The sequence below is a fragment of the Anser cygnoides genome, chromosome 6 (assembly GCF_040182565.1).
Source record: "Anser cygnoides isolate HZ-2024a breed goose chromosome 6, Taihu_goose_T2T_genome, whole genome shotgun sequence".
In the NCBI taxonomy this organism is placed as follows: Eukaryota; Metazoa; Chordata; class Aves; order Anseriformes; family Anatidae; genus Anser; species Anser cygnoides.
In genome coordinates this window covers 10,101,558-10,120,263 of record NC_089878.1, presented here as the reverse complement: position 1 = coordinate 10,120,263, position 18,706 = coordinate 10,101,558, and the positions used below count along the sequence as shown (strand labels likewise).

The window sequence follows — 18,706 nt, the reverse complement described above, 5'->3', positions numbered from 1 at the left end:
GATTTGGGAAAAGTCTTGTAAAGTAAGAGAGGTAACATACAGTTTTCAGTAGACACAAAGAGGTTTCAGCAAGCCCACATGCCAATGCGCTGGGCACAAAACCATCTGAACACCACCACTGAATCTGCCAGAAGCTGTCGTAATATGCTCTGATATATGAAAGAAAATACCTTTATCAAAAAAAGTCAGATGAAGAAAAACTTGCATTATCAAATTCCAAAATGTAACAACGGGTCAACGTTGAAGGCCTCCCTTTATTTGTTCCTATATTGCAAACCAGGAACTCTAGTCCTTCTTTTTCCAAATGAAACGCCACTGCACATGTATATGTAAATAAATATATATGTAAACAAAGAAAGAAAGAAACAAAACAGCCAGTTGCAATAGTGCAGAGGACGAAGAGAGCCTGGGCCAGGACTGTGATACCGTAAATTAGTAAGCAGTTACACAGAATATTAATGGTCAGGTTTAATCTACGGACTGCAGATACACAGCACAAGAAGCAGTGTTGCTCTTGTCGTATGTTAGTTTATTTTCTTCTACATTTTAAATACGACTGAAATTCCTTTAGACCTGTTAAATGAGCAAATCCTTTTTGAAAACAGTACAACATGGCTGAAATGCAATAAATATAAGCACTTTAATATTTAAGTGAAGAAAATGAATTTCAGTGTGTTTTCAAATTGGTTTTCTTCAGTGCAGTTTCTTTATTTGTCCAAATAAAATGGATTTGAGTGGGTGGCACCTTCAAGGAGATATGCGGCACTATTCAATGCCTTTGTGAACCTGGGAAGATATTATGAATAATGGATTTGCTGTGCTCTTAGACACAGAGCCACAACAAAAACAATATCATTCTAGTTTCTCTAATAAGCAGCTGCTGGAGTGAGGAATAAAAAGCCTGGACTCCTGATTTAAGCTCCAGGTGCTGGCATTTTTGTTCAGTACATTTTTATGATCATTGTAACTATGGGACTGGCTCTGAGCTTTCAGCAGGGAAATGACTCAAACACTGAGTGTAAAGGGCTGAATTCCCAAGGCTACCTCTCCCCATTTGGATTTGCTGCTTTCTTCTTAGAGCCCATTTCTATACTACGCCTGTCTCCCAAATACACCTGCAAAGGGCTGCTTCCCTCTCCCAACAGCTGGGAGGAAAGGTTAGCTCAATACATACACACAAAATATAAGAGAATTGGTTTAGTTTCCTCCTTTTAAGGATCTGAGTATACATCCCCATTCAAGGGGGAGAGAGTCCTTTGCTTTATTTTGTAATGAATTTAAAATATTTAAATGTCATTGACAAATTACTCTTAAGCACGAATGGAAACAATATCCAACAGTTTTCAGTGCAGAAAGATTAACCAAAATAAATTTGAAAAGTGTGCCTCTGAGCCCTTTTGAAAAGAATCTGGCTTCTGTCTGATAGAAAATCAGAGGAGTTTGGGGCATCAAACCCCTTCCTAGCAGCATGTATGTTTTCAGTGGTCAACAGCACAGGCCTGGGAAAAACAGCAACTGCTCTTGGGCGTGGGACACGTGAGAGCAGGAGGAGACTGGGTATCTACCTGTTGGACCAGGACAATGTTAGCCTCACGTTGATCCCAAACTTGTAAACCTGAACCTGTTCACAGGCACTGGCACACAAGGTAGCTCCACACAACAGTACGTCTGTGTGAGAGAAGCTCAGCGATCAGGATCTCAAGTCCCAGAAGTTCCGCCAGGGCATCTGAGATCTAACGGATTTTAATACTGGCACTGTCCTTCTAGAAGCTGTGATGTCTTCTCATCCTTTTAGAAATAAATCTCCAGCAAGAGACTATTAAGATCTTTAGCTGCAGATACCAACGCTTAGCTCATGCTAGTGAGGTAGGTGCCGAATATGTCATCTAAGCATTGTCAAGGCTTGAGTGATAACCTGCTAAGAACTACATAAAAAGTTCACAGACTTAGAATTAAGTTTTCATCAACCTCTGGTGCTAGCTGCTAAATTCACACCCACTGCTGCATACTGCATCCTCAAGCCCTGATTTTCATCTTAACCTTCCAAACACAGCGAGCTCGGATCTGTAGTACTATGAAACACACACTGATCTGAAAATCTATAAGAAGTGTTTTTGAAACAGCAGAACCTAACTGCAGAACATCACGTATCCTGTTTTCTTGTGTTTTTGTGTTGTTTTTTTTTTCTTAATAGATCAGAAGTATAATTTCAGAGGGGAGATACCAGTATAACTTCAGCTATGTTTGTGCTGTGCAGCTAACCGGCAAGCCCTTTGTGCAACAAAAACTATCCATGGCTATCTGTTCTGTATTAAATAATTCACAATTTTTGATGACACTTTACTGCAATCGCAATATTAAGAATATTATTAGTTAGAATTTTTGTTTTGGTGACAGAAATATGCTTGAAAACAATACTAAAATATAAAGAAACTCATCGTTTCGGCATCATCTGGATAATTCCAATACATATTTAATAGGTTTCCAACAGATATACATGCCTTTGCAGGCTCCAAGTTCAGTAAATATATGCATAAAAATTGTCTTTCAGAGGGTGAAATGCTCCTAGCTGGGAATGATACTGGCCAGTCTAGAATGAGATTTTTGCAAGACATTGCTCTGAATATTGGAAACGCAAAAAAGGAGTTGGCAGCATTTTTGTTTTCTTATCCTGATCCTCACCCCTATTAAGACAAGAGGAAAAAAAAGTATTTTCATGAGAGGCTTCAGACTGGCTATGTAAATAGTTCATAAACACTTCTACCTTGGAGATGTAGGTTTACGTAAAAGCTTTACAGCTTCCTAAGCCCATTCAGAAGATTCTGAGATCCGTCTCAAATAAGTATCCATGCACAGTACCAAAGTAATTTTGTTTTATATATATGCATACATATATGTGTGGGTGTGTGTACGGTTCTACCATTCATGGAAAGGTTTAGGACAGAAATTAGCCCTGAGATTTTTGAAAAACATGACTGGTAGAAGAATCCACTGTTGGGTTGAAAATTATAAATAATTAACATTCTAAGAAGGTAAGAAGACAATTCTGTGTCTTCCAACTTCAATAAAGGACCCAGGAGACCTTTTCTGTACATAAGGAGTCATTGTTTAAGGATGGAGATATGATTTATGTTCGTATTCCAACTGAAGCTAATGGAAGATTGAAGGGTTTGCTTTAACAGGACACAGGTGGTAGACAACTAGAGCTCCTGCACCTGGGAGAAAAAATAATCTGACAACACAAGATTTTTTGCAAAGTATGAATCCTTAAGTGAGAAAAAAAATAGAAATAAAAATAGCTGGAGACAGAGGACAAGAATTCAAACAATCGAGATGTATAGGTAGAAAGTCATCCATTACAGCAGACCTTCCTTTTGAAATCTAATGACCAGCTCGTGTAATTTCAAACTAGGAGATATACAGTGCTAAAAAGAGTTGAACATTCAAGTGGAGATGCCTATCCAAATACTGCTGCTTATGAATGGTAAGACACCCTCCTGCTCTTGTTTATTCACTGGAGATATGAGCAGAGAAGCAATCTACAATCACTTGTGTTGCAGCACACAATTTTGGGTAACAGTACTCCGTGTATCACAGACTATCCATGTAATATTTGCCCTAACTGGTACTGACAGGATATGGCTGTGATGATTGAAATACTTCACTTTAATGAACTGTTGTCTTCAATGAATTCTGTAATAACATCTGACAGCTCTCACCGCCGTATGAATTGCTCTCTGTTGGTACAATTCATTTTTGTTTTGGTTCAGACGCTCTAAGACAATATCTCCAGGAAAACAAGTTAGGCAAAGAAAAGACTGCCAGTAATGAATGGATGTAATGCAAAGGAGAGAGAAAACAGCTAGATAATGAGCCTGGATATGTAGAGAAAAAACACACTATCACTTAAAATGTGCTGAATGTCTGGCTGCTGTTCCTTTGCATTTGAATACTGAATGCAGGACAGAGGAAACACCCTGTCAAGATCTGGACATTATTTTGCAGGAGCTATAGTTATAACACCTGCACACTTAGGAATAAGACAAAGATTTCAACATGCACATTGTCAAAGAGAGAAAACAACTGAGCCTACTACAGTATTCAGGATCAAGTGGACTCAGTTTTCTGGACCTGGTGGCTAGGATTTGATGGAAGGAAGCCTTCCATCCCTTGCAGCCAGCTCTTGAACCAGCTGTCAGAGAATCTAGGAGGCATTTTGACAACTAAGGGAAACCCAAGTTGAAAGGCATCCAACTTGCTGAAGATCGCATTAGTTTAGCAGTTGAAATAAATAAAGCATTCTGCTGTCTAAGAGAAATCCATCAGCCAGCTATACATCATTTAGGAAACTGGCGCATCCCTGGGCTGACAGAGGGCAACGGGAACACAGAAAAATACTGACCCTCTGAACAGCTTTCCAAGCCATAGTGGATGCTGAAATAATAGAAGCAAGGAAGCTATTGAGATAAAATAAGATACACAGTTTCATGTAAATCAAATGCATCTTTCCTGAAAAAAAAAAGACAAATCTTTTTGCAGATAGCTGAATGTAGAGTTCAGATAAGCCACCAGAAATATTTACAGAGAAAAGAACTCAGATATTTTAGAAAGCAGCTCCATCCACCACAGCCTAGTTAAAATAAATAAATAAATAAATAAAGTAGCAGTGTGATTTTTGCCCTTCCCTTGGTCAAAAACAGTGCTATGCATTGAGACCAGTAGCAGAAACCAGAATGCAAAGCTCCTGCTTTTTCGGAAGTGTTGAAAAGACAGAAAAAGGCCTGAAATATTTTTGATATTAAAAAAAATGCCTTGTCATTCTAGTTACTAAGAAATTCAAATATGCTTCCCATGTACAACATGAATTGTCAGAGACAGTTCCAGTAAAAAAAAAAACACCACTGGTTTCTCTAGACCTGTAGCCAACAGCCACCCATATGAACACTTCAGCAGAAGCTACACAATTCCTGTACATTTCACAGGGATATTCCACGGAGGCATGCTTCAGTTGCATCCCAAACAATTAAGTTTGTGTCACGAAGCACAAAACCTGCCAGCCTTTGTAATACCACTAACTGCATACGCTGTTAATTTCTGTAAGCTTTGAACACTGCTATGCAACTACAAGCAAGTTCAGTATTGCACTGACTGCATTCGTCAAGGCACAGAGAAATAACATACTCATAGGTTTCTCACGACTTATACTACTACTGCTTTGATTTGCTTTCTTCCCATCGCATCGTGCAGGGGAGTTCAAAGACAATTCTTTTTTTTTTTTTTTTTAATGTTACCAAGGAATTGGAAGTCGTGTTTTCAATGATGGCTTCAGTAATAACCAACTACATGGCCTTGAGTGAAGCACTACGCCTTTGCCCTTAGTTTTCACCAAATGGAAATAATTGCACCAGTTACCCAGCTCAAGCATTCCTTGAGAACAAGGCACAACTGGGCAGGTTTTCTAGACTTGCAAATACATGACCATATTAAACACCTCCCCTTAACAATCAGTGCCAGTTTTCTTTTGCAACTCTGTACAAGTTCAAATAAGTTTACAATATGGAGTTTAGGCATTTTGGTTTTGTACTTCAAGATTCATCTTTTTTAGTATTGTGGAGATTAAACCATATTTTCCCCTTAACCCAACAGCTATGCTTTAGATATGATTTTTTTTGGCCTGATAATTCACATCTTTAAATTGATTTTTACAATTGGTACTCTGGGAATTATAAAAGCTAGGTTTTAGACTTTCTTTGGTCCTGAAAAATGTGTTATGGAACTCTAACACAATTATAAATTTGGAGGCTCAGGCACGGGCCTCTCTTTGATTTGAGGGATTAATAGCAGGTTGTCTCCATAGTACTCCTCCGAGGATTCCAACGGGAATTCTCCTTTATCAAAATGGCAAGCGCTTCCTGATGGGCTGTCAGGACACACGTTACAAACTACCCAAAGATGGGCCTTCCACAGCTCCTCCGAGTTTTTCTGCCTGCCTTCTAATTTCCTGGAGGACATTTGTCTTCTTCTGAAAAGAGATTAGCTTTGCTTTTGCGGGCATCAGTGAAACACGTTCTCGTCCCGCTGAGAAGCGAGCCAGGCACCAGCCATTAGCCAGGGGCGTTTCGACAAGGATGGGTACAGGCTCAGAACTGGGACTCTGTTTTCAAATCTTCATGAGGTTCTTCAATGGAGGTTTGATAGAGATCTGATCTGGATAGTTGTATTGGTGTGAGAAATAGCTACAAACCTGACGGTCGCTATTTCATTTCGAAGCTGGCTATTGTATAAGGAAAAAGGAAGAAAATGCAGCAGAGTGTAATGTACAAGAAGCCCAAGGAACCTAGGCTCAACTCTGTATCTTCATGTAGTTTTGATGGTATCAAGCAACCAGTTTGACTACCCAACGTGTTAAGCCAAACAACATGAACTTCTTCACTGAGACTAAAGCAAAATAATAAAAAGCCACTATCATAGCAATTTAAAATCAATTTAATCATGTCTTGCATTGCACACTCTGTCAAGATGTGTTAAAAATAAAAAGTGTGCATCATTATCACTGCACGGTATTATTCCAAGGGAAGCTATAGCTGATTATCACCTCCTAATGAAACTGAATCCATCCCTGCTGTATTTCTTTTACATGCACACTACCCTCCCTCTAAATTCCTAAAATTAAAATGCTCCCTACGGGAAGAAGTAAAACTAAACCCAGCAATGATCAAGCGGAGACATGAGATAACAGAAGCTAAGCCTCTGCTTAATGTAGGCTAAAGAACAAAAGAAGGAATTATGTAAATATACCAGGAATTCTTTTGTGTCTTTCTTTCTAGATAAAGAAAGGAAAATTCCCAATTTGGGGGCAAAAAAGCATAAGTAGTCAACAATTATTTTGTGTCTATCTGAAAATAAGTAAAAGAATATATTAACACCTTAGCAACAAGATATTGTATTAATGGTTGTACAGGTTAATTAACAATGACACTGATATATTCATTTTTTTTTTAATTTTCATCTGAAGAACTGCAGCAATGTAATGAGTGAAGATCAAGATAAACAACTACATATTTTTAAACTTTTTAAATAAAATTTTGAGCATGGGAGAAATGACAGGGACCTAGACAGAATGTATTGTGTTAAGTGAAAAGGCAAAGAAGTTAAGTGAAAATGCAGATTAAAACCCAGCAACCAGCGAGGGCATCCATTCCCAGACCTTCATTCCCCCCAAGGTGTGCTGCAGGACAGTACACGATTACATTTCTCTGTACCCTAATTCTGCCATGTTCTGCGCTACCAAAAGGAATCAAAGAAGAACAGAGAACTGGCCCAGTGACTATATAATGGATAAACCAGAGGGGAAAAAGTTGTACATTAATCCTGAATGTTCTGGCCTCGGCCCCCATAATTTCTCAGGCTTAAAACATAAATAACATTTTTTGCGTTTAACATACAGTCTACAGCACATGTTTGCAAAACTAAATAACCGCCTGTGTTTGCATGAGATATATGAAGTTCAGTTGGATTTGCGTATCAGAGATCAGGCTGTGAATCTCTGACGATATTTACAGTTGGATAATTGAAATTAATCCTACCAAAATGACTTTGACAGTCTGAATTTATGGTCTGAGAAAACAATCCTGGAACTATTTGCAGAGCTATTAACATGGCTGACCATATATTTCAATCTAAGCTATGCTGCTGAATAAAATCTACTTACAACTTCTAAGCTTCTTCCTTCCCTCCCTCACTTCCTGTTCAAGTTGCTCACTAAAATCATTAAAAAGATGGTATAACCTTGAAGACAGGAGATATACCGGGGTTTTGCTGTTTTGTTTTCTACTTTTCAAACCATGGCAGGTACATTAGGGTTTTGTTTCGTTGTTTTTTTTTGTGGATATTATGGCATTTTATTTTTCATTTCCTTTAAAGGCAGCCAATTCTCCCAGCAGAAAGCACCGAGAAGCTTCAACATCAGAGCTCAGCCTGCCTCAAGCCCTGCTGTAACATGGAAAATGGTCGCATCTTAGCATGCATTTGTCTCCTCAGAGAAGATGAAAGGTGCTTGCGTTTTTGTTTGTTAATGTTTTCTGTTGCTTGGTGTTTTCGTTTCTTTGTTGTTGTTTTTTAAACTCAGCACAGACCTTTAGATAAAGGGCACATAAGTTGTCACGGAGAACACTTAACTAAAGCTACCTCCCATTATCCGCCTGGTAGGAACGTCAGCTGTGGCTAGATATATGACAGACCCTTCCAACCTACACAGAAAAAAAATGCCTGTGAAAAATACCTACTGCAAACAAAATTAATTTGGCAATAGGTTCATCTCCTAGTACAACAAAACTCGAGCAATTACCAAGCTCAATTCTCTTATCATTGGCAAACAATTATATAATTTATTAAAACTGTTGGCAACCTTTTCCTATCTCAGGGATGCTACACACCCTGTATTCTTTGGATTGTAATAATGAGTTTGATGATTGTGAAATTTGCTCCTTGGGTTTCGGTGTTAAAAGAGGAAAACCCTCCCCACTTTCACGACACCAAGTTTTCAACTACAGAAGACTCTGCTTTAGTAATTTCAAAAGTTATGTTTATAGATTTTTAAAAGTATGTTTTTAATATACAAGAGCAGCTTTATGAAATCTGGAAACAAAAGGACAACTACCAAACATTACAGAAATGTAAGTAAATAAATGCCACAAATATAAGTAGCTTTAGTAATATCCCTTATAGAGAGGTGACAATTGGTAGCTCTGACACTCATCTTGCTGCCCCCTGCCTCCATGTGATGCTTTCCAAGAATATTCATTTTGAAAGCAGGCATATATTTAAATATATATATAAGGGAAGAAAGAAAGCTCTCACTTAAAAAGTGTTAATTCCTTCTTAGTAGAAAGAATGAATCACTATATTAAGCGGAGTACCTGCGATCACTGATACTACCCTAACACAAGCATGTTATCTTGGGCTCCGTCCCCTATTCAGAGACAGCTCATGGCAGCTGGCAGACACCTGAGAAGGAGAAGTCTACAGAAGATGAGTAGATAAGCACACATTCTGGGAGGATGAGAAGAAAAAGATTTTCTAAGCATTGAAAACCTTTGTGGTGAGCCTGCTCCACCTTCCTGTTTTGTTGCATGCACTCAGACTGTAAAAAGTGTCCAAATGGGGGTTATATGGTACCCAGCACAGCTGGCTTCGTGCATATCGGAGAACTCCAGGCACACAACAGATTTATAGGTGGCACTCTGGGCAACACCTAGGATTAAGTGTTGCCAAACTCAGCCAATTAGCTTAGCCAAGTAGTACTGCCAAGCCAAAATACATTGCAGCTTCTTTTCTGCAGCATTTCTATATAGAAGCACCAACAAATAAACAAGCCAGACTGAAAATACCAAGTTAATATGTCAATAACTTTTTTTTCTCCTCTCTCCACATATTGCCATGTATTCTGTATGCATTGCTTTTTCACTGGAATTCAGTTAACTTGGGCATAAGGATGGACTGCAGCTGACTGTTCTGCAGAAGCAGGTCTTCAGGCAAGATGTCTTAACCCTGAACCATCATGGTCTTGTCATCAAATCCTTTTTTTTTTTTTTTTTTTTAAACGGAGGCTCCTCGAGAGTGCCTCATTTTTCTGCTGTACCCATGTTATATTAGGTGTGCACACCATCTTTTCTACATACCTTGCAAGTTCATCCAAACAGACTAGCTGAACAGAACTTGATTTTTTGGACCTAGTTAATGTAACATAGATGAACACATGGACTCTTATTGTGAGCAGACTGGAAGTCCACCAGTGAGGTGTGCAAGTGAAGCTTTCTATGTGCTTCTGATTATTCCCCTTTTAAGTGCTCCTGCTCCCTTTACTCACTGAGTGTTTTGCATGACTTAGGGTCTCACTAATCATATGCTGATAACTAGCCTTTCACATCATGGCTGCGCTCCTCACTCTCTTAGAATTTTCAAAAGCAAAATGCACATCAGATACACTGAAGGTAGAAATGAGAGTTTTTAATGAGTGTGAGTGGGAGGCATGGGTTGGCGACGAAGATTTGCTTTGATACCTCTGACTACAAAAGCTTCCTTGGTAGAGAAGATATTTTAAAATGTCTAAACAAAACCTCCCTTACGCAAATTCAAACCCATTCTGACATAAAATTAAAGCTATTCTTAGTATTATTTCTTAAAGGTCACGCATATGCCATAAAGGCTGATCAAAGTATGAAAATGCTACAACAGGTTAAGAAAAGAGGCAACGATACAATAGATTTCCAGTGCTTTCATCTCTCAGCAGAACACTGACCATTAATCCCTATTATTGGCAGTGCGGGTGGAAGCATCATCTGTTATCAGAACTGGCTGACAATTTCTGTTATAAAACCTACTTCTAATTGCCTTGAACTTTGTCAAAAGTTAAAACTCCTTTGTCTGTGGTTTTATGAAACCTGAACGTTTGTTTCAAGCTTTTGTTTTAGTTGCTGCTCTCCGCTTAGCCAAAATAATTCATCCACTTTTAAGAATACGGGGAGTGAAAGGATACACTGCTTATCTCATGTTGAAAACAATGTTGTTGTTTTTTTTATAATTTAATGCTTCCCCATATCTTGATTTGAAGGCAAGGCTAAGAATCTGAAGTTGACAGAGTTTTAATTAGCTCTCAAAAAAAAAATCTGTTCATATTTGACCGAACTATAAAATTTGAAAAAATCTCAACTCATACATGAAGCACTTCACTTACAACCAAAACCCTGCACCAGCTTCACCAAGTGTGCTCCCAAATAGGGCTCTGGATCTTGGTTGCAGGGCTCACTGCAATTGCAGCAGACTGGGGCTGATCTAGACAAAATGGGAGAGAGAAGAAAGTGTCCCTTCGCTTTTTCAGCGAAGCTTCTTTCCCTGTTGTGGCCAACAAGCTTGAAGCAGTATTTTGTCTCATTCAAATACAAAGGAAGAAAAAGACAGAGGAAATGGCAAACCCGTTAGGACTGGATGATAAAGAAGCAGGGAAAACACAAATGAGACTGGAGAATTATCCGCGGACCGATGACATTCAGTTGTTAGAAATCAGACCAAATACAGTGCAGGGGTGTCAGTAATACTATTCCTGAGTTACTCAGGAGTCTAGAAGGAACAGTTCAAAACAAAATCCCATTCCATTCCTTTAAGGCGTACATTATTCAAAATATGTCACCTCAAATATAACTGAATAAAGTTGAAGAACTAATAATTAAGTGGTAAGCAGGAATATACTAGTATTTCCAGAAGCACCTTCATAAGAATACATTTGCCTGAGTAATAAAGAAAATGAAGAGGTATAGCTGATTTATTAATCAGGACTCACACCTTGCCAAAACATATATAACAAAGAAAATAAATTTCCACTTGTCTAACCTAAAATTAAAGTGTGTTGTGCTCATAAGCTAGAAATATAAAATAGAAAACCGAATTAAATTTTTGTTGTTACTTATTTAAATTATATATTGAAGTTTCACAAAGCTGTGACCTTAAAACCAAACAAAACCCTACAATAACAACAACAAAACCAAGCACAGAATCACAGATGCCAAATAAAAGCAAATACTGTTCATGGCACTATCTTAACTCCTTCCCAGCTCTTGAATTTGTAAAGCCTTTATCTAGTAAATGACATCGAAGTTGTTTTTTCTGCACCACCCCCTTTAATCCCTTCACATTCCTAAAGTGAGGTCCACAAATTGCTGCTGGACATCTCTCTGAGTGGGCTAAAACACAGAACAGTGGTTATTAAGAAAAGCTATCCATCAGCTAAGTATCTCCAGTAAGTCCATACCTGTTCACGTCCCATATTTTACTGGTGCTGTCCATAGAGGCAGAAGCCACAAAATCACCACAGGAATGCCACGAGCAGTCCCATACAGCTTGGGCATGTCCTTCCAAAGTCAGAATGCATCCACCCTTTGAAAGGTCCCAGATCCGCACTGTTGCATCTCCACTTGAGGTGACCAGCTGGGTGCCACTGTTGCAAGGAAAAGTAAAGAGTAGTTTAGAAAAAATGGTTAAATAACAACTGTAGATTCCGCATTAAAACCCATATGAATAAAAATTTATTTGCAATCATATTTTTACTTAACACTGCTTTCTGATATATCATAGATGAAGCAGTCATGTATTAAATGTGCTATCAAAGGAGAAGAAAAGATACAAAGTAACTATCTTGCATAAGAAAGTAAATATGGGTTCCAGAAACGACTTTCTTACTTTTTGTAGCCTATTTATGAGTTTATTGATAAAATAACTTAAGCCCAGGGAACAGCTTTCAAAATAGAATAAAATACCTTCACTGAAGTATTTATTTGCCAAATCCACAGTATTTGCTACATATAAATTATTGTTTAAGTATCCTAATTTTCTCTCTTGTGACTCAGTACAGACACTCTAACGCACTCACTGTCTACTTCATTGGTGCATTACATAAATGGAAAATACAGCATCCAACTCAGATTTCATGGCCAAAACTTCAGGTATTATCTAGTATGGTTCTACTACACGGAAGCATGGACACGGTGGTAGATTAAAGGTCCACGTGGTTCAGCAACTTACATTACACCACACTAGGACTGCAGTCTTAATTAATAGAAACCAGTCAGAATAAATAAGCAGAGTGGTATAACACTCTCCCAGCCCCAGGCTGTGGCTCAGGACTTCTTTGAGACAGAAGCTGTATATCTTCATAGTTAACAACCATCCATAGACTGTTTTTGCCACAGCAAATTAATTCTTGAACATATGCACACCACTGGTACCTACAATCTCTTGTGTCAAGAGTTCCAAAATTTAATTAGGCATTGTGTGACAAATTATTTGAGGGTCATAAATACCTGACTTCATTTCATTTGATGCGTCTAATTCTAATATTGTGATTAAAAGTACACACTGACTACACATTTACCTTCTCCAAGCCAATTGTGATATTACAGGTTCCCTATCACAGTATTTCACCCACAAAGCTGAAGACCCCCATTACTTTGCATTCATCTGCGTTGATTTTCATCTGCCATTTCATCATCAACTGTTCCAGCTGGAATTCTTCTCCTGCAATTCTTAACATGCAACCAGTATTTTCACTGCCCTAATTATTCTGATCAGCAATTCTTCCACCTCATTCTCTTCCCCAGTTTCCAAGATCAGCTTAATAACTTCGGTCCCAGCACAGATCCCTGTGGGTCTCAGATAATCATTTCTCCATTCTGAACATGACATTTTATTCCTACCCTTTCACCACTTTTTAAACTCACAGGAGATTTTTCCTTTTTATTCATGACAGTTTTGCTTCTTTGAGAGTTTTTGTTGAATGACCTTAAGAAGAATTTAGTGAAAATCCAAGTGTACTAAATTTATGAGATCTCCCCTGTTCAAATGCTCAGTGAGCCCTTCAGAGAACTCTAATAGATTTCTGAGACAATATCCAAAGCTGTGTCCACACCTCCCAGTGTGCTTCAGTAATACAAATGTATCCAGGATCCCGAAATTTTGCTTCTTAATATCATTTCTACCAGTCTTCCCAGTAGAAAGCTTACGGACAGATCCACACCCATTGATCCCAGAGCCTTTTAAAAACACTGAAAAAAGTTAATGCAGCCTTCCCAAGTTATACCAGTCATGGTGAAGCTTTTCTGTTTTAGTTACAAAAACAAGTGAAGGCCAAAAATATATTAGCCTTGGGTATTCAGACTAATTTCTCTGCTGTTATCTCACCAACATCAGTAAAAAGATCTAGCCTTTAGGATCCAATAAACACTGTTTTTATCGGAATAATGGGAAGTACGTTAGCACAGGTGGTACAAGTCCTTCTTCCAAAGCTCTGGATGTGAAACTGCTTGCTGGTTGATTTGAGCAACACTACTGCAAAATTTAGACTACCTAAATATTTTGTTCACTGTTACTGTTAAAAAAAGAATAAAAGAAAAAAAATGAAAAGAGGGCAGAAGGGAAAGGTTGTCAAAATATAACGTGTCGGCTTTATTCTTCCTTACCTACTTTTCCAATAGATGTTCGCCAGATTGTTTCATAAAAGCATCTAAGACAGCTTGAAATATGTACATCATTTATTTGATAGATCTTATGGGGAATTTTGCCTTTATGAAATATCACCTAACTAAACTTTTGACCATTTTTTAACACTTATAGTTTAGATTGTTATTTTCTGTGAAAATACCGTTATAGTCCTCATTAAGGCAGATACATTCCCCTACCTAAGACAAAGCTTTGAGTTTAATCTCTAAAAAATTTGAACGCAGCCCAGTAATAATTCTGAGGCATGTTCACATACACCAAGGCATAAAGGCTTGAAGCCAGAGTGAGGGCTGCAGGAGGAGAACCTGATTTGTCAAGCTGCTAGGAATAAATGTGTTTTTATTAATGAAACACTTGTACTTTTAATAACTCAACCTAGATCTCACTTCTGGAGATGGATGAAATTAGTGAAATGACAAATTACCATACCCTTTATACGTTTATGAAATAAGATCTATTTTAAAACAAATTCAGAAGCAGGTATAAAGTGGGACTGATGAAATCTATAATTGATTCAGAGGGCAGCAGGCACTGCCACTGTTGTGAATCGCCAAAAAAAAGATTTATTGCTTATGCATTTTTTAATATATAATCCCAAAAATGCCACATGAAGAACTGGTTCCTTGGGCTGAATTTTAAGAAGACACCATCCAGGCAGCGATGAAAATCTTTCAGAAAACAGATATGAGCAGGAAGGTAGCACAAATGGATTCAATTTGGCAATCTGTGGCAGGGGAAAGAGTTACAAATGAGGTTTAGCACTCTTCACAGACCAAAGGGGAGAAAAGCAGAGCTCGTGGAGACAAAAGAGCAGTTTGTGGAGGAGAAGTTTTGAGGAACAGACTGATTGTCGTTTTTGCCTGCACTAAAATGCTCAGACACAGGTATTGTTTCATCACACAGAGCTGCAACTCTTCTTTAATTGCACAATCACTTTATACATGTGATACAAGATTATCTGAAAAAAATAAATCAGGAAAAGTGGATGTTTTTAATGATTAAGTCTGTCGGTTTATAATATCCACACAATCCTCTAATGTTTGACTGATTTTCAAACAAAATGCATACTGATTTTTAATATAAAACCATATGGAAATACAACAGTATATGCTCAGCCTTAATTATCAACAGCTATATACATAATCTCCATTTGAATTTAAAATTGATCACTAACAGAGAAAGCTCCAATTAGTTCTGTGCCATGTGTATATCTTTAATTCAGAAGCTATTAAACACTTCTAATTCTTTGTATTCACCAAACAAATCAAGGAACCAGACAATGTATTAGGAGACAAGAACAACATAAACCTGATCTTTTCTGTCAATTCAAACATTCAAATTACGTAAATAACTTTGACAGCTTCTAGAAATGTGGTGCTAGCAATAAACTTAGTTATTCATTTTTAAAGAAACTAGCAGTGTATTTGGTTACAAAGCTATGCACACCCAATCAGTTGGCTTTACATGGTCTCACTTGCTCTGATTTGAGGGTTTTCTCTTTAGGCTGTCTAGCTGACCAAAGCACTAGCGCAGCCAAAATACACCTGCATAGCTTGGAACCAAGTCTTTGTGCAGAATAAACTCTCCGGACAATCTTCTAGACAATGGAGCCTGTTACATCTGTAATTCCCACACTATTTCTAGGGGCAGGTCTTTTTCCCTAATAGCAAATACGGATACAGTTCTACTTTTCCACTGATTTCAGGTACTCCATCGATGCTACATCCTGCCATTCCTGAAATGCTCAGAAAGGAGAGATCCTTGGAAGAGCTCATTGTATGGCCCACAGGAGCAGATGGACCATTAACTTTGCAAACCTTAACGAACCTTCCCTCCCTCATATTCTCAACACACACATTCCCTTTCATTATATATTCCTCCTTCTTCCAGATTCATTGTTCTCACAGCAAGATGCCTCTCCTTCAATGAATTACCTTACCCACTTGCAGACACATCAATAATAAAGGGTCACTTTCAGCAAGAGCACCCCCTTCAGCATGGCGTTACCCTAGGACATTTCAGGTGATGGTTTCCTTCAGGGAATGCAGGTGAGATGTCGGCAGTAGCTCCCGGGATGGTGTTGTGCTGCCAAGAGCTGACCAGCATGGCAGCATCAGGGCAGCTGCAGATAGGGCCCCTCATGGGAAGGCCACGGGGCAAAACCGGCTGGGAAAATCTGAAGATTTCCTGACCCCATCCTTCAAAAAAAACTTACACAGGTTGCCCTTTTGCATAGCCAAAATAATGGATGAAGCCGTCGTGTGCCTGAGGGTCTCTCTCTCAGTATCCCAAAACTACCAGAGCAATACCTCTTCATAACCACTGAGCATTCACCGAGCTTTACTCCGAGCACTGGTGCAGACAGGTTACATTTCCTTTCCCTACAGTTTAGTTGGCAACTAACAGCAATGCAGAGCTCTCTGTCCACCATACCTCATCTTCAGAGTTAATCTCAGCAATATCAGTTTTAGCAGTTGTCAGCGCCAGTCCTGTGAACGAGGCAACAATTTCACTGCTCTATTCTACACGGCACTGAGTGAACGGAGCAACATCTGTGCTGCTAGCATTTGTATGTATTATTTATGCAGTGGTGCGGACATGCCCGGTGTTCTGCAGACATAAAGCAAGATGCAGCGCCTTTCCTGAGACAGTTACAGCCTAAATCAAGAGAAGGGGAGCAAAGCCTTACACACAGTGCTGGCAAATAATAGTTCTCAAAGCAACGCACTAAAACCAACACCACTTGTGTTAAAGTTTTGTGTCCTAGGAGAGCTGCAGCAGCTGACGGGAACTTAGCAGTGCAGTATCAGCAACTCAGCAACACATCATAAGCATGTAGTCTAAAATGTTCCAGGATTAACAGTTTTTTACAATGGCAAATGAATACAGTAAAATCAATCCTAAGCAACTGGAAAAATGTTCTCTCATTTACTTTATTCATGCAATTCTTCTAAAGCACAATTCTAAAAGCCACTGGACTATTGGCAGTATCAGAGCAGGTAGACCCAAAGCACACCAAAACCCAAGGGCAGAACTGCAAACACTGTTAGAGATCACTAATTTTGGTGATATTATATGCTAAGCTAAATAGGAAAGATAGTGAAGAAAGAAGTGTTTAGTGTACAGCTGTGCAACTCTTAATAGAAAAAAGAGTTGTTCCATGAAAAACAGCGCTAATGAAGCCTGAATGCCTATGGATGCGTCTTTTGCCTCCTAGCACCATCACCTTAGCTGTTGATTAAATATGTATGTTAGGAATTGCTCCGTCCTTCAGACTCGGGTCTCTCAAACTCTGTCAGAGTTAGCCTGCAGGTTAAAAGTTACTGGGGAGCACAGGAGAGGGGGGTAAGGAACCTGTGCAGAAGCAGCGCAGGGAGCACATCCTTGTAAGCTTCGTTTTGCTAGGGAACGAGGCAAAGAACTGCAATGCAGATAGTCGCATTAGGGAAGCACACACCTACCAGTGAGGTCCACCTCAGGTCATGAGAGAGCAGCATTTAAACACACTCTGTTCCATTTGATGCTAGAAACAAGGGAAGGGATGGAAATGCCAAGCCTGAGTTCAGCTCCACAGTCATCATTACTCTTCTTTATTGCCCTGCTTTGGCGTGGTGCGTTTCTGTCACAGCCACTACTTTGCTTCTCACCAGAGAGAGGGCGAAAACTGGCTGAATTTAAAGCACATTGGGGTCAACAGGTCATTAAAAAGGTTCCCGTAAGAAAACACTGAAAGGACAACAGGTGATTTTTTCCACAGCAGGCAGGAGACTTGCCCGGCTCCTTGCTAAAGGGTGGTGTGGACACAACGCTCTGCGAGTGCAGAGGAAGACAGCACGGAGTCCTGGAAGAGGAATACATCAAGGGTTACATGGAAACAGCATCTGGCTCAAAACTTCTCTGAAATGAGCAGCAGAGCCCAGGAGGGTACTGAGACAAACCTTCACAAATGCTTTTCCCGTTCTTACCCATGCCTGGGCATTCTCCAGTACTCGCTGTCGGGAACAGGATGGCAGGGTAGGAGAATTTGGCACGTGCAGCCAAAGTCCTGAGCCTGCATTTGAACAACATTCACAGCAGCAAAGATTTTGCTTCCAAGAGATTTTGTATCCTTGAGATACAGGCTTATGATGTAGTTCACTTTTATTCTTTTAATCCTGGAGTCACGTTAATTCTTCTAAGGGATATTTTGTATTAAAACCCCTATTTTTTTGATGCCTATGGTTTGTTTTGGCTGTTGCTTTCATTATCCTCATGGACTGTATGTGTCTAAGACATACCTTAATTGTAATACGTTACATCCTTTGGAATAATCTTAAGCCCAATTTTACTCCTTTTTTATTAACAGACATAAAATATCATTTATACAGAAGGTGAGTGCTAGAATACTCAGAAGTATAACCATGAAAATGTCTTGTCTTCTCCTCATTTACCACCAAAGCTGAGGGGAAAAAAAAATTAATTTCAAAGATGCAAAATCAATCGTAAACTGATATTCTGTAAATCAATGAAGTTTCCAAGCCAGAAAGCAGTGCAGAAATCAGCAGATGCTGGATAGCAAGTAGGTGTATGGCTTTCTGTCTGAGAAAAAATGAGAAAAAAACCTACAACACTTCTGCAAAAGTCTGCAACACAAAGCTACCAGCTGGATATTGTCAGC

At 39.0% G+C, this 18,706-nt stretch overlaps 1 protein-coding gene across 4 annotated transcripts in view; it reads right to left on the bottom strand.

Moving 5' to 3' along the window:
- Positions 1–18,706, bottom strand: part of SPAG16 (sperm associated antigen 16) — a 398,441-nt gene that overhangs the window by 153,075 nt on the left and 226,660 nt on the right. For all 4 annotated transcript variants that reach the window (XM_048058307.2, XM_048058308.2, XM_048058305.2 and 1 more), the window contains one exon: positions 11,807–11,992. In XM_048058307.2, the coding sequence (XP_047914264.2) occupies positions 11,807–11,992 (186 nt within the window). The remainder of the gene's footprint in view (positions 1–11,806; positions 11,993–18,706) is intronic.